This window comes from Mustela putorius, unplaced genomic scaffold (assembly GCF_011764305.1).
Source record: "Mustela putorius furo isolate JIRA1106 unplaced genomic scaffold, ASM1176430v1.1 tig00000275_pilon_pilon_pilon, whole genome shotgun sequence".
In the NCBI taxonomy this organism is placed as follows: domain Eukaryota; kingdom Metazoa; phylum Chordata; class Mammalia; order Carnivora; family Mustelidae; genus Mustela; species Mustela putorius.
The window spans coordinates 29,880,767-29,896,952 of NW_025421341.1; the positions used below are offsets into that span (position 1 = coordinate 29,880,767).

A 16,186-nucleotide genomic window follows, 5' to 3' on the forward strand; every position below is an offset into this window, starting at 1 on the left:
AAGACAAATTGAAAACAAAACAAAACAAAAATAGAAAAATAAAGAAACAACAGTGAAAAAACAACTCTCTCGACCCCAAGCCTATTTTTTTAAAAATCAAGAATTCTGATTTATTGACACCACCAAGTGAGTATACCAAATATTTTGTGTGTGTGTGAGACTATTCTTTTTTATTTAAATGTATGTATAGCTGACCTAGAATATGATATTAGTTTCAGGTATATAACACTGTACCAGAGGGAACGTATGTATGTGGTGTGGAGGTAACGAATGGGAGGTGAAATGTGGCTGTTAGAAAAGCCACTTCTCAAAGTTTAGTGTGAGGAGGCTCAGAGGAGACCTTGCTGAATGCAGGCTCTGATTCAGTGGGTCTGGGGTGGTACCTGAGACTCTGCATTTCTAACCAGCTCTCCAGGAGGCCAAAACTACTGTTCCTAAAACTACTGCACAGACATAGTCAACTAACCTTGCTAGAATATCTAGCAAGGTTCTAGATGTCTTAGTACTTGGCTGACCTCAAGGGAGCTGGTGGGATGTGCTTGGCCATCACCCCTTTCCTACTGAGCTGAGAAGAGCTTATGCCACCATTTCTTACTGGGTTCACCCTCTTTTCCTTTATGCAACTGGAGAATCGGATCCCAAGATAAAATTGTTTTGTGAAGACCCTGGACAGAGGGCTTCTAATGCATTACCACACTGGATTCCTACAACTCCTGACGGTGGGTGCTATGATTATGCCTATTTTACAGAAAAGAAGACCCCACATCAGAAAGGTTACCTCATACGGTAAGTGTGAAAAGGATTCAAAATCTAGAGGCTACCCCAGAGACCAAGCTCTTCACCACTGCTTCTATCTTTCCGGCTCTACATCCCCGGCTTCCTTCCTGCTGTGTTGCAGCATCAGAAGTAACGTGCACTTGACTGCTGCCTCCCAGTTCAAAGTTAATAAAGCCAAGTCTGATCTGCTGTCAAAATGACTTGGCTTCAGAAAAAAGCAATTAAAAGCCAAAATTGAGAGCTCTTCCAAAATTTGGCCAAAAGAAAGAGTACTTAGCACTGGCATTGAGGGTAGTTTTGTTTGTTTGTTTGTTTGTGTTTTTTTCTTCCCCTAGGAGGAAATGTCAGTTCATGCAATATTATCATACTTGGAATTCTTAGACACTTTTATTCATCAACCAAGCTCCTGATGTCCTATCTCACAAGAGTGACAGGAGACGGTTCCCTAGAGACTTCCCTGTCTACAGAAAGAAGCTACTATGTCTCACACTGCAACATCTGTGGCTTGGACACACCTGTCTTAATAGAGAGTTTAACATATGTCCTTTTGATTTTTCTACAAAGGAGAGGCCCTAATTCAATTCAGCCGACTGAAATCTGCATGTAAAACAGCAGTTCTCAAACTTGGCTGCACGTGGGAATCTCCAGGGAGCTTCAAAACACACCTGAGTCCCACCACTGGAAGGTCTGGTGTGATTGGCTTGGAATCAATTGGGTATCAGGGTTTTCAGAGATTCCTTAGGAGGTTCTAATGCACAGACACAGTCAACAATTGTTGGCATAAAAAACAGAGGGAAGACAGTAAATTCACTCACCAACCACCCCCCCCCCCCCCATCCAAAGCCAGGGTGAGATTCACTGTCAGGATTTTGCCCAACTACATATCTACAGTAGATCCAGTACAGTAAGAGATCCTATTCTGAAGGAGAGCAAGTGGTTCTCCACAATCAGTAACTAAAGCTCCTATTTCCCACGTGGTGCTTGATGACCAAGGACTGCAGATGTCAGCAAACACTGCTTCAGAGCAGGGGGCCTTAAGGTAGAGATGGAATCCAGGTGGTCTGTGATCTTGTATGCAAACAAAAGTAAACGTCTCTTTTCACTAACTTTTCCTGGAAGTTCGGCACTTCCTGCAGTTGTGAATATAGGCAAAAAATTACAATCCTACTGGTAGCCCCTGAGAGGGCACTTGATGGTGTTTCCATGTCACTTGCTAGTTTTGCTGTCACCACTAGTTTGGGATCACAGGTGTTTGATAGATCTGTTGTTAGAGGCAGGTAGTTAGTGCAATAATACTGTCGCTATATCATGACTTTAATAATCTGATAACTGGGGCGCCTGGGTGGCTCAGTGGGTTAAGCCGCTGCCTTCGGCTCAGGTCATGATCTCAGGGTCCTGGGATCGAGTCCCGCATCGGGCTCTCTGCTCGGCAGGAAGCCTGCTTCCCTCTCTCTCTCTCTCTGCCTGCCTCTCCATCTACTTGTGATTTCTCTCTGTCAAATAAATAAATAAAATCTTAAAAAAAATAATAATCTGATAACTGCATCCCAGTAAAACTGGGGTTAAATACGCAAGATCACAAAATTTAAATTTTGTGATCTTGCGTATTTAATGACATGATTCCGAAAAGGGGTCTAAATATCTCCCCAGAGCCCATATGGCCAGGGGCACAAGAAAGGGCAGGAGCCCTGCTCTTAAGATAGTGCCCTAACAAACCAGATACTGGACCTCCACGAAGAGGACTCTCAGGAGGGAGACACCCTGGACAGAGTTGGCTTTTGGTTTCCTCTGCCATTTCCGCAGATAAGATTTACCCTGAAAAGCCAGTTCAGCGCAGCAGAGAATAGGATGGGCTTTCTCTTTCCCCTCAGCTGCCTCTTGCTCTTGGCATTCCGGAGTGCCCAGACTGCCAGGCTGGTAACTCGAGTCCCCAAATTAATCAAAACACAGCGCCCGGTTCAAGCCCGGGCAGACAAGCCCGGGAGCCAGACAAGCTCTCCTCTGGTGACCCCGGGACCCCAACTCCCCGCCCCGCCCCGCCCTCAGTTGTCAGGCTTCCGCCGCTGCCTGCCCTCACCCCCCCACCCCCCAACTCCAGACAGGTGCCCAAGGCCCGGGGCAGCGATTGCGCAGTCTGGGCGGTGGGCGCCTTACCTCAGGGACACCCGCCGCGCCGGAAGCCGCCTGGTCGCAGCGCGCGCCGCGCCTTCCCGCCCCGCCGCGTCCAGATCCACGCGCGACTCGGCGGCCGGGTCTCCGCGCTCTCCCCTCCAAGTGCGGCTGCTGCCAGTCCGCGGCGGGTTGAGAAGCGGAGGCGGCGCGAAGGCAGCGCGGCGGGAGCGGGAAGCAGGCTGGGCCACTGGAGTGCGGACGCCCCAGCGCGCCTCCGGCTTAATCTGGGCACGGCCGCTGGCCACTCCCCCAGCCCAGCTGAGCCGCCTCCGCAGCGCACACCCCCAAATTCTCCACCTCCGACCCGCGCCCCCCGGCCCAGCCTCGGCCCCAGGACCTTGGGAGCATCATCTCCTAACCCCTTACCCTGGATCTGCGCCCACCAGCCCCGCAGCGCAGTTTTTTCTCCCCTGCTGGGCACGATGCCCAGGTCGGAGGGACATTGCCTGGTGAGTTGAAGGGGAGGGGGGGACGAGGGCGGGACCTAAGCCACTTCTTCCCTCCCTTGGAGCCGCAGTCAAAAACCTCAGTGGGGAGGGACGGACGGCGTGGCTGAGCCCTACATAACCCGCCCCGGGCGGGCTGGCGAGGCGAGCTTCACAACCAGGCTCCCCAACCCGCGTCGCGCAAGGGACGCGGTGGCCGCAGAGCCTGCGGGTCACTGGACACGCCGGGGCTCTGAGCGGGCGCCCACCATGCGCCCCGGGACGGCGCCCAGGCCGCCCGTGTTGCTGCGCCTGCTCCTGCTGGTACTCCTGGCAGCGGCGCCAACGACAGGCAAGGTGAGTGATGGGCGGCGCGATACCCAGCCCCTCGTCCTGGGAACGCGCAGGCCCCACCCGCGGGGCGCAGTCCTTGAGTCCCGGTGCGTGCGTGACTTTGGGCTCCACGCCGGTGCTGGGCGGGCGGCGTGGGGGATGCGAGCAAGCGGGCATGCCAGGGTAACAGGTGGAATGCGCTGGGGGAAAGGCTGGTGGAAGAGGAGAGGAACAAGCTTGTCTGGTTCCGTCGGAGTTGAGGATCCTGGGGAAAGGCCTCCAGAGGTAGAAGATGATAGATGATGGTGATGATGATAGATTAGATAGATAGATAGATAGGGACCGAGGTCTGAGATAATGGCTAGGGATGAGAACACCGACTCCAGAGAAACAATATGTCATACTAGTGAGTCAGAGCAGGCAGCATGGCCTGGCAGAAAGCATAGAGTGCTAGGGGACTCCCAGCCCTGACATTTCCTAGATGTCACCTCACACTGAACTCTGACCTCTCTGGGGCTTGGTTCCCCCTTGTCAAAATTCACACTCCAGTGTTCTGTCGCTATTGTTGAGAAATCTTACCACTGAAAACTTATTAGCACCTTAGAAATAAAACTCATGTTAGGATAAATTAAGCATTCTGTCACTTTGCTTTTGATCTATAATCTGAGAGATCCCAGATTAATTTAAATGCACTCCATATTTTCTATTCTTTGCAAAGATAAATTAGGTGTCCTTCAAACTATTATAACTTCTAGTTGGCTTGATTTGAATTCGTGAGAGTCAAATTTAACTTGTCAGATGCATCTGTGATTTATACACTTAAAAAGTTAGTTTGGGTGATAGTGCAGTGAAAGTTTCATTTCCAAAGATGAGCAGTTTTACAATTTCATGATTGAGATTGTGATTGGAAGTTAATAGTCACATAAATATGTGTTACTACCATAGGTAATTTACATACTGTTTCTTTTAAATTAAGACATGAAAGATGAAGCTAAAATCCTCTTTGAGCATCTTTATACCTCTTCCCCTCCCCATCGAAACAAAAGTCATCCACTCACCATTTCATGTTTCTTTCTGGGCATTTTCTATGCATTTGGGTAGACATAAATAGGCCTACAAACAACATGTGATTTTGTTGCTATTTTTTAACATAATCGGTACCATAATATACATATCCTTTTGCAACCTACAGCTCTGTCCATGTTATATGTGATATACATTCATCTCTTTTTCTTTTTTTCCCTTTGCATGATTTTCCACAGTATGCGAATATGCTAAAGTCCATTGAACCATCCCCATGTCAATTTACACTTAGGTTATTGAGTATTTTCCATTTTAAGGAATTTTATAATCCATGTAATCTCTTCGTGTAGCTGGTTCTAACAGAAATGCACTTTGCATAGACTAGGAATGCCCAACCCAATACTTCCGGGCATGGCATTATTTTTTTTTTTAAAGATTTTATTTATTTATTTGACAGGCAGAGATCACAAGTAGACAGAGAGGCAAGCAGAGAGAGAGAGAGGAGGAAGCAGGCTCCCTGCCGAGCAGAGAGCCCAATGCGGGGCTCGATCCCAGGACGCTGAGATCATAACCTGAGCTGAAGGCAGAGGCTTAACCCACTCAGCCACCCAGGCGCCCCAGGCATGGCATATTAAACTCATCCAAGTTACTATAGATTGTCTACTATCTTTAATCCAGGAGCAAATAAATACAACAAGCAAAAACCTAAAGAAAGTGTATGTTGTGGGAAGGCATGGGGCAGAGGTCCCGAGCAGGGTTTGCACATCCTTCTAGACTCTAAAGAAGAGGAGAGGTAGGGAGAGGGGAGGTGGGGAAACGAGGGGTATATAAAGATCAGCCTGGAAACATGATGCTCTGTGATCATACAACCTCTAATTATGCCGATTTTTAATTATATTGTCATAGTCCCTTATTAGTTTTTACATGTAACATTATTTGTCTTGAGTTTGGTCAAATCTTAATGACTTCTTGCTGATAATACAGTTAATCCATTTGTATTCTTTTTATCATTGCTTGAAGCAAGTTTTGTTAAAATTGATAAGAATGAGTGTGGCGAAAAAATAATGATACTGTTATGCTGAAAATAAATAAATAAATAAGAGAAAAATTGATAAGAATGATCAGTTTCTTTGCACCTGCTGAATTATATAAGAAAGTGTCATTAGAAACCTTGAAGTGTGTGTAGAGAAAAAGAATAATAAGTCAACCAGTCACTGGTCTAGGGGATGCCAAGATGGCTCTCTCCATAGGATAACTGTGGCATTAGGCAGGGGACTTGATGTCTCTGAGCCTCAAGACGGTCTCTCTGTAAAATGTGGGGGAATTGAAAGTTCCAGAGGGACCAGCCGGTGAGATACTTACTCAGCCCATGTGGTATGGGCCAGACTGTTGACATTCTAGAATTCAGGCTCAGTAATGCCAGAATCCCTGGGTGAGGAGTGAGGGGGTCCAATTTCCATAAGAAATCTCTCAAACTCCAGATGTTATCAAATAAGTTGAATTTTGGCAAAACACACAGTGTCTGGGTTGTTTTTTGGTTCTTGTGTTTTTGTAAAGGGCTGAACAAACAACGGGCCAAGTAATGTGCGTGTGCAGGCTACAGTTAGCCTCTGGGCGAGCATATCTGTCTTCTTGGGACTGCACTAGTTAAGAATACATTTTGCTCTCAATTTCTGCAGTTGTACCTCAGCAGTTTCTCAAATCAGGGAGGTAGTAGTGGCGTTGACTCCACCTTCTGAGTTCAGACAGGGTGGAACTGTCCACCCACATAATTTGTTCTCAAGTGCCCTCTGTGAAATCCACTGTGGCTTCAGACCTAGCAGCTCAGGGTTTCCTCAGGTTCGTCGCTGTTCCTGGGCCCAGCCCGTCAACCGGAAAACTGGGAGGCACATTGCTGTTGCTGCAGGACATAGATTTGGGAGATGGGCTAGAGAGTGCTCCTCCTCTGATAGCTGCCAAAGGTGAGGTTCATGGTCTCAGGTATGCTTCTACTGCCTTTTTTTCCCTTAAAATTCCAGACAGAGCAGAAACGCAGCAAGCAACTCCCAGGGGCTGAATAACAGCTACGTTTTAGGGAGGATGCTTTCTCGACTGATTTCATTCTTAAATTTTAAAAAGTAAGTTGAATTGGGAAACATTCCAAAGAGACAAAAAGTAATGTAACAGTAACATCAAGTAACATAAAAGTAACGTCTTTCCCTTTAGGGAAAACAGCAGATGAATAAAAAAGTCATACACACATTCTTTGCCCCCTCTTCTGTGTATGATTTTGTATTTCCACACTGTGTGTGTATGTGTATGTGTGTGTTAGTCATCACGAAGAATAAATATTATTGTTTTGTTGTCCTTCAAATGCAATAAATGGTTTCACATTAATAGGTACCTTTTGGCTCTTGTTTGTGTCAATCCATATTATGGTTTTGGATTTCATCCATGTTGATACATATAGATGTGATTCATGCATATACATAGGATGTGATAGCTGCTACAAGTATCCAGTTATATAAATAAAGCACAGTTTATTTTTTCATCCCCCCTAAACACAGGAAGTTTGTTTCCATGGTCTTGTTTCAGGAAGTTGGAATGTAACATCTTTGTATAGGTACCATTGTGACAACTAGATTTTGAAAGCCTACCCAGAATGCACCTGTTTCCCTACATCCTCAGCAAAATTTGGTGTGTTTAGATGTTCATGGGCATAAAATGGGTTCCCGTTTTGACTACTGAGTTTGTGGATCTGTTCTTGTTTTAATTGGCAGTTTAGATTACCTCCGGGTGAATTGCATGGCAGCTCTTTTCCTATTGATCTCTTGTGGTCTTGCCCTTTCCGTTGCTAATAATTAGGAGTTTTCTTATGTATTTGGATGCCAAACTTTTGCCATTTAAACATATAGCAAAGATTTCATTCCATTCTCTGGTTTATCTTTTCATCTGGTTACTGGTGTCTTAACATATAAATTTTTTTCACTATACTCTCAAACTTATTCATTTTTTTCTGGACATTTTGTGTTTTGTGTCTTGTTGAAGTAATCCTTTTCCTCCCTGAGATTATGAAAATGTTCTCTTACCTTAAAAAAAAAAAGAATGTTTCACAATTTAACTCTTTTGCATTTGAGACTCTTAATCCTGGAATTATTTTTCTAAGTGATATGATTTTATCTTTTTCCATATAGATAACAAATTGTCTCAACATTATTTATTAAACAGTGCATTCTTTCCCTTACTGTTTTGCAGCATGGTATCTGCAAGCTTGTGTACCAATCACTCATTCATAAATGGATCTATTTGTATTCATTTATGGGCCCTTTTATTTAGGGCTTTCACTTCTCATTATTTTTTAGAGCTTTCTGTTTCTTTAATTTCTCAATATTTGATATTTTCAGTACTATTGTAGATGGTATTTTTTGTCCAAGACTTAATAGCCTTACTCTCAAAGATATAGCAAACTGGGTGAATTCTGTATTTTGACCTTAATTAAGCAACTTTAAATAGTTCAAATGTATTTAAGACTAAAAACTTTCCCCCAAATACTGCTTTAACTATATCACACACATTTTTAAAAAGAATTTATTTATTTATTTGACAGAGAGAGAGAGAGAGAGAGAGATCACAAGTACACAGAGAGGCGGGCAGAGAGAGAGAGGGAGAAGCAGGCTCCCTGCTGAGCAGAGAGCCTGATGCAGGGCTCCATCCCAGGACCCTGAGATCATGACCTGAGCCGAAGGCAGAGGGTTTAACCCACTGAGCCACCCAGGCGCCCCTATCACACATATTTTAATAAGCACTCTTTTAGCATAATTACATTCAGGCTCCTTTCTAATTGATTTCTTCATCTTATAGGTTATTTACATACTTATTTCTTAATTTCCAAATGTAGATTTTCTAGTTAATCTTTTTTAATGAAATTGTGATAGAGATGATATTTTGTCTTCAAAGATATATGTATATGTATATATATGGTCAAGATTTTTTAATCATGTTATTATCTGTGCCCGTGTATTTCTTATGTATCCTACTGGTTACATGGTTATTTAATTTGATAGTCTATAGTTTTCATCAGATCTTCAAAATTCTCAGACATTTCCTTTTTATACTTCTCCTTCTCCACTGTCTCTATTCCTGAAATTCTTAGGATGCATCCTGGACCTTCTTGTCTTCTTCTCCAGTTCTCCTAACTTCTTATAATAGAGACCCTTCATATGCTATTTGGATCCTCTGGGCCCCATCGTCCTCCTGGGCTTTGGGCACTGACTTAACCCAGCTGCCAACCTGGCCACAGACTTTGCACATGGAACAGTCTATGGTTCCTCTAGACTCTACTCATGGCTCCCTGTTGTCCTTTAGATGTAGGGTATTAACCCCTGTGGGACAAATCTTGGATGTGTGGGCGATGGGAGCTATTGCACAAATTCTCTTCTCCTCACAAAAGAACTATGGTTAGAAGTGCAGAGCTTCACCCAGACTCTCCATGAGACCAATCATTAGCTGGACTTGAGACCACAGGGTAGCACATCTAACTTCTGTCCCAGGCACTACTTCTCCCATGTCACACCCTGTGAAGCCATCTCATGTCTTTCTTCCAATTTTTAATTCTCTCTTATGCTGTTTGTAAGTTTCAGTAGATTTTTCAGTCTATTGTAATTTCCAGTAATGAAAAAGAACTCTGGATGGAACCACTCGACGTGGTTTATAGCCCCAGATTTATTTATTACCAGCTTTTACATTTTTGTCTCAATTTCTTGACCTTAAAATGGAAGTAAGAAACTGACCTCAGGTTTGTTTTTTGTTTTGCTTTTTTTTTTGACCTCAGGTTTTAATGAGGATTCAGTGATTTAATACATATAACACATATTCTTTTACCATGCCTGTCACATAGTAATCATTCAATAATGTTAATTATAATTATTTTTATTCATTAAATTTTAATTTCAGTGACTATTCCAGAAGTCCTTTTTGGAGTCCAAGTTTGGGTTTGGTTTGGTTTTGTTTTTTTTTTTTTTTTTTCTTTTGTAGATTTCCCCTTTATCTAATGCCTTTAATCACTTTACTTATACTCTATTCCCAACCCCTTTCTGATTGTTTTTTCTATGATTTCAAGGTCGGGTCTGTCCTGTGTCTTCTGTCTTTTATCACCCATGGGGAGACCATGTGAATGAGAAGTTTGGGGAAAATAAAAGCCTCCTCTGTCATCACTCAGCCTGCCCCACCCCCTCCATTTCACCTCATTGCTCACGGATTGGAGCTGTTCTGCCCTGGGAGGGGAAAAAAAGAACAAAGTAGTTCTGTGACTCCCAGAGAATTTTTTCCCATTAGAATAGACTTACGTCCTAACGGTTTGGGAGGATGGAGGGCACCAAACATGTTTCCTTTTGTCTTCTCAGGGCCACCCTCCTCCAGGCCCTCCCACTGCCAATTTCCTCCAAACATTCTGACTTCCATTAGATGAGGTGGGGGTCAAGGTCAACAACAGCAAAACCACCAACCTTCTCTCTCAGCCTCCTCTCCCTCTCCGAGGCCGGCTTTCCTCCTTGAACATTTCTCTGGGCTTACAGTAGTTAGTTTGCTTTCAGACATGATCCTTGGAAAAACTGAATTAAATAAAGTCTGTCTTTGCATTTCCCTTAGAACATTTGCCCTATTAGGGAGAGCACAGCCGCAACTGGCTAGTGTTAACTGTGAGTAAGGATAATTCTGTGAAATACTGCAACTGATGGAAACCCTCAAACCTGTCAGTGTCTGATTCCGACAACAGGGCTGTCTGGTTTGCAAATGCCCTGTGGTCCTTCATCCGTGTGCGTCTGACCATGCTCATGCTGTGGCCTTCAGCCAAAAAGCTTCCACCCTCCACAGAGCAAAAGATTTTCCAAGATCAGTGAAAACACGTGGTGCCCAGAGCATTTTTGTTTTACCAAGTTTACATCTGGCCCCCGCCTAGACTTTTTAATCATAACAGACTTTCACTGTAACTTATTTATTTCACCTCTGTTTTCAGTTTCAGAAAGTAAGGAAACTGAGATCATATCAACTTCTTAACAGAATAGACATTTTCCCTCTCAGCCCTCCCACTAGGGCCTTGACCAGTTATTTAATCCATCCGAGATGTCTTCATCTCTAAAAATCAGATAAGAAAGCCTCTCACTCCTTGTTCTATGTTTATCTCACAAGGTATCTCACTGGCTCTTGTCTTCTGGAAGCACCCATGTCAGTCTTTTCAGCCTTCTTGGGATTCCTAGTGCAACTGCCAGCTGAGGCTGTTGGCTTCAGATATATTTTCTAGCCAAGGCTGAATGAAAGTACATCGGTTCTACTATTTTACACAGTACATGCCCTCAAAAGTTGAGATAAATGAACATCAGTGTCCACATCATGCAATTGAAAATTGTGAGCCACATATTTAAGTTTCTCAGTAGTCACATTAAAAAAATAAAAAGAAACGGGTAAATCAACTTGAATATATTTCACTTATCCCAGTGCATCCATAATTTTATAATGTCAACATGTAATCCTTAGTAAAAACACTAATAAATACTGTGCAATATTTTTTTTCATATTAAGTTTTTATTTTTATTTTTTTTTTAAACATTTTATTTATTAATTTGACAGAGAGAAATCACAAGTAGACGGAGAGGCAGCCAGAGAGAGAGAGAGAGGGAAGCAGGCTCTCCGCTGAGCAGAGAGCCCGATGCGGGACTCGATCCCAGGACTCTGAGATCATGACCTGAGCCGAAGGCAGCGGCTTAACCCACTGAGCCACCCAGGCGCCCCTCATATTAAGTTTTTAAAATCTGGTATCTATTTTGCCTTTCCAGAACATCTTAATTCAGAGTATCTATGTTTCAAGTGTCTATAGCCACAGGTGACTAGCATCTTCGATAGCGCAGACCCACATACACGGTGTCCGGATACGAGCGGGAGATACAACCCATAAGGTCATATCTCTGAACAGAACACATTTTGTTTGCTGATTTGCTGTAGGAAATAAACATACTGTCAAAATGACAAACTTAAATTAAAGACAATAAGTCAGCATGGACTGTGCCTAAATGTCTGTGCAACTCTTTCTCCAGAAAGCTTAGATACTGACCTTGACCTTGTGCTTAAAGCTGCACAAACTACTTTGTACACTTTTAATTAGATTGCCCCATTATCAAAATATAAGTAAGTTGTACACCTGAAGAGTGGAAAGAAAATGATAAACCAGTAAACATTTACAAAAGGAAAGGAGAAAAGGAGAAATATACTGGAAACTGACTTGCCTTTCATCTGAAACTATAAACTAAGTTATCACTACAGTCTAGCCAGGCAAGGAGTTTAGTGTTCCTTTAAACAAGTTACTTGCAAAAGAATCTCTGCTTTTCTTATCTCTAAATGATGGTACCTTATCTATTGCAGAAAAAGTACTCACCAGGACCCACAGTTTTTATGGTCTAGTTACAATTATTTTGTTGTTATTATTAAAATCAGGAAGGAGATAATAGGACAGAAATATAGGCATGTGGACTGGGTATTGAGATTCACTGATAAACAGTCTGCACCCCTAGCCATTCGGAGCTGGGTTGCCAGGGGAGCGGGGCGTGGCAGAGGGGAGAGAGCAGCTCAGGAAACAAATATATAGATTGGGGTACCTGCTGGGAGAGAATAATGTGGTGATGGATAAGGACAACATTTACCTTAGCTAGAGGTCGTTGGGGAAAACCTGTCTGAGGAACTGGCTCGCAGCCTTACATGGAGGCTGAGGAATGTTGAAAGCACTAAGGAATGTGACTCAGGCCCAGGCCTCTCCAGAGGGGAGAGAGGGGAGACGCTTCTGATGTTACGGCTCCTGGGTTGTCAAAGAATAAAACCAAGACCAACAGAAGTTTTAGAAAAAAAAAAAAAAAAGAAAGAAAGAAAGAAAAGAAAATGTTGCATTTGTTTACTCACCATGAGGGAATACATATTCTGGGTATTTTGCTAAAGGTGGGTTGGAGATGGGATGCCCCAGAGGGAGACAGGCTCATGGTGGTTGCCCTGATTAAGGAGGGGAAACTGCTCCCTGGGTAACCTGAAATAAGTCCACAGGATCGTATGTGGGTGACCACCCTATCATTTTAATGTTTGCACTTAACAGATTAATATTTTAACGACAAAGAGACAAGGTAGTGTACTTGTGCTATTCAAAAGACAGTTGTTGCATTAGCAATGGATGAGTGATGAATTCACACTGTAACTTGGTAATGGGCCCACGTGTAAAGTGATGTGATGAAAATGTTCTTCCTTCATCCTTGTGGGCGTGTCTGTCATCCTCTCCTCAACCTCACTGGGACAGGTTTGAATTTGTTAGATGTGGCTGTGAGGCCTAGGGCCTTGTCCCAGCTGAGAAGGTCCTGGGCTCGAGAGGGCTCCAAGCAGGGGAAGAATGAAACCGAAGAATGAAGCGAAGGCCATGCCAGAAGAAGGTGAAGAGCTCCTCACTCAGAGGACCTACAGCACCAGCTTCCCCTCCTGGTGGGTGCTGGTTAGCAAGGCAGAAGGTCCTGTTGATCCCTTCTCCAAACCCACTCCGACTGAAATCTGCATACTGACCAGGTCCCCAAGAGATTCCATTCCTGGATGTTATTGTCTGAGAACTGTGCCAGCCTTGGTAGGGACTGTAAAGTTCTTCTAAGGTGTAGAGGGACGGCACTGCATTTCAAAAGAATGGCAACATAATCTCTATTTTAAAGACTTGTATGACTGACACATGGAGAAGGCTAACTGTTCTCTTTGGGAACCCAGCCTAGGTAAAGGAGAGGTTACAGAGCGGGAAGCAAGTCTTGGTGGTGCTTTTTTTTTTTTTTTTTTTTTCATTGGCTTGGCAGTCAGAGAGAAATGGAGAACAACAGAGAAGTTGTTCAATCTGTCCCTGTTAATTGATTCAGTGCAATTAACTTGATAATGATATATACAATGAGAGGAGGGTTAAAAATCCAGTCTGATGCATTGTACATACAGTATCAAGTTGTCAAAAAATATTTCCACACATCATTGTAGGTAGTATATATGTGCATTGCATAGGCACATATAAATAAAGCATTTAAGGAGTATTTCGTAGTCTCATATTTTGGTATTATTGCAATGAGTTCATTGTTTTTTTAAAAAGTGTAATCCTAACTGTATAAAGATCTTTTATTTTTCTGACAGTTTTGGGGAAAGTTAGGAATTTTCCATTTTTAATCTTTAAGATTGATGTTTGTTAATTAGATAGTATCTCCAACTTCGTTTCTTAGAGAAGTGATCCCAATGTTTAAAAAGGAATTCAAGTGTATTTAGAAACCTTGGGAGATTTGTCATTATGTAGACAAAACAGTCAGGTCACTGGATTTTTTTCCCACCAGGATATTTTGTTGTTACATGAACTTCTCAAGGAAAAAGTTCTACAAGGGGGACCTCAAGAAATCTGCAATATTTTCCCTTGAATCAAATGTCAAAGTATGTCTGCAGAGGCCCAAAACAACAAGGTTAATATTCATCTTCCTTGTTTAACTAGATGATAGGATAATTTTATTCTGTTTATTTATGTATGATATCAGGAATGCTGAAATGTTCATTCACATGCTAGCTTTAAAAAAAGTTTCCTGTGTTGTGCAAAATCTGGAAAATATTTAAAACTACCAAAAGAAATTTAAAAATCGAAATGATCCATAATCATATTACCCATAGATGATCACTATTCTCTATTCTCTATGTGATTATTTCTTTTTTACTCTACTCTTTTCACCTAACAATGGACTGGAAAAAAATTTCTGAGTTGTTAATTATTACAAGTATATCTCTAAAAGTCTACAGAACACTTCATTGTAGGTTGGTACTATAACTTATTTAGGTAATACCCTTCTGTTGAATTTTGGGGGTATTTCCCATTGTTTAGAAGTAAGGTTATAATGGAACTCCTTGAAGACTGACATGTAGCAAAATCATATTTGAAGTAATTGTGTGTGTAGATGCTTTCTTACCAAATGTCTGGTTTTGTGCATTTCTGAATAAGATGGCAAAGTAGTATCATTCCTGATTAACTGGTAAGAGTCTGAACCAAGAGAACTCATCAGATTTGTAGAGAAAGTAGGTTTAGAATTGGGAGTTCTGGTTATTTGGGCTTTTAGTAGGACTCTTTCTTACCCAAACTTCCCAGATGATCAAAAAGGAGTATCGGATTTCACTATTTAAATAATTAAGCACTATTTGAAATAATATTGGTTTTAAAAATGTTTTGCTTTTTCAGAAAGAATGATTTCTGAAACTGTTACCCCATTACAATCAACACGTCAATGCAATACTTTACCAAAGTATTGAAAAAGTCTAGAAGAAGTCTGCAGTCTAGAAAAAGTTTAACCCAGTTCCATCTTGCTTCCCCCACTGATCCCCTGGAAGACAGGTGTTCTATCTTATGCCTCTTTATTATTTCAGCTGTTGGCATAACAGCTCTTGGCATGACCACTAGTAGTCCTCAATGAAGGTTTATGGATTTGGACCAACATTTTATTTTAAACACTAAATCTAAAAAGGCAATAAAGAATTAGTAGATTCTCGAATCCTTTGGCACAAGAATAAAAGCAAAACATTATTCTTCAGGTGAAATGTTGAATGTTTCACCCACTAGTTCAGCTAGATGCTGGGGAAAAGGTGGGAAAAACCAACATGGTTCCTCCCGCCCTCATGGAGAATGGCCCCAAATGAAGGCTTTAGATAAATACACAGACACTAACAATAAAATCAGATATGCTATAATAGGCCAGATATTGAAAAGCAAAATTTGGGTGGAGTTGAGAAGGAATAAAGATCGGTTAAATGTCCAGAACAGTGAACCTGTGGGCTTTATTGTGTAATGACAATAAATCATGTCACAAGTAGAGCCAGAAAGTAGTAAGATTTCAGTGGCTTGAAAAACGCAGCTTATCTTCAAAATAAGGAACTTAAAAATGTTGGAATGAGTACAGACGTAGCATGTAGAGTTGCTGGCAGTCGGTCCTTCTACCTCCACTGCTTCCAGCCTCCACCCCTGGCGGAGTCCTCATCAGCATTCAGTTAGTCGAGCCCCAGAGTTTACACACATGGGTGGGATTCTCCTTATTTTGCCATGTTAGAAAAAAGCAATCCACAATCCGTTCCAAAAAGGGGAAAAAACAAAAAACAAAAGCAAAACTAAGAACAGTAGTATATCTGAAATCTCGTGAGATCAAGATCCTATGGATTAGAAGCCCGACGGCATGCCCAAGAAAGGGCCAACACTCTTGAATGCCCGCATCCTCTGGAGAGGTCCACCAAGAGGTGGACTGATTGAGCGCTGCATGTGCCCGTGGCGTCATGGAATATTCTGAGCTCCTACGCACTGTGACTGCTCAGGCCTTTCAGAGATAGAACATTCAGAGCCCACGTGACCCAAACGAGCAGTATCCCCAGACCCCAGGAAAGCAGTCATGGAGACAAGGACATCTGAG

The 16,186-nt window shown here is 42.6% G+C and overlaps 2 protein-coding genes across 11 annotated transcripts in view; one reads left to right on the forward strand and one right to left on the reverse strand.

Moving 5' to 3' along the window:
* Positions 1-3,404, reverse strand: part of COL4A4 (collagen type IV alpha 4 chain) — a 121,219-nt gene extending 117,815 nt beyond the window's left edge. For 5 of the 9 annotated variants that reach the window (XM_045078803.1, XM_045078798.1, XM_045078804.1 and 2 more), the window contains exon 1: positions 2,932-3,067. The gene's annotated coding sequence lies outside the window, so the exon portion shown is untranslated. Of the gene's footprint in view, positions 1-1,442; positions 1,588-2,931; positions 3,070-3,315 lie in introns of those variants that run through there. The other 4 variants (XM_045078801.1, XM_045078800.1, XM_045078799.1 and 1 more) reach the window with 4 other exon arrangements.
* The window catches only part of COL4A3 (collagen type IV alpha 3 chain), a 126,962-nt gene continuing 114,063 nt past the window's right edge, over positions 3,288-16,186 (forward strand). Inside the window, exon 1 of one of the 2 annotated variants that reach the window (XM_013047895.2) lies at positions 3,288-3,398. In XM_013047895.2, the coding sequence (XP_012903349.2) occupies positions 3,372-3,398 (27 nt within the window). In that variant the 5' untranslated portion in view covers positions 3,288-3,371. Of the gene's footprint in view, positions 3,399-3,449; positions 3,732-16,186 lie in introns of those variants that run through there. The other variant, XM_013047894.2, reaches the window with a different exon arrangement.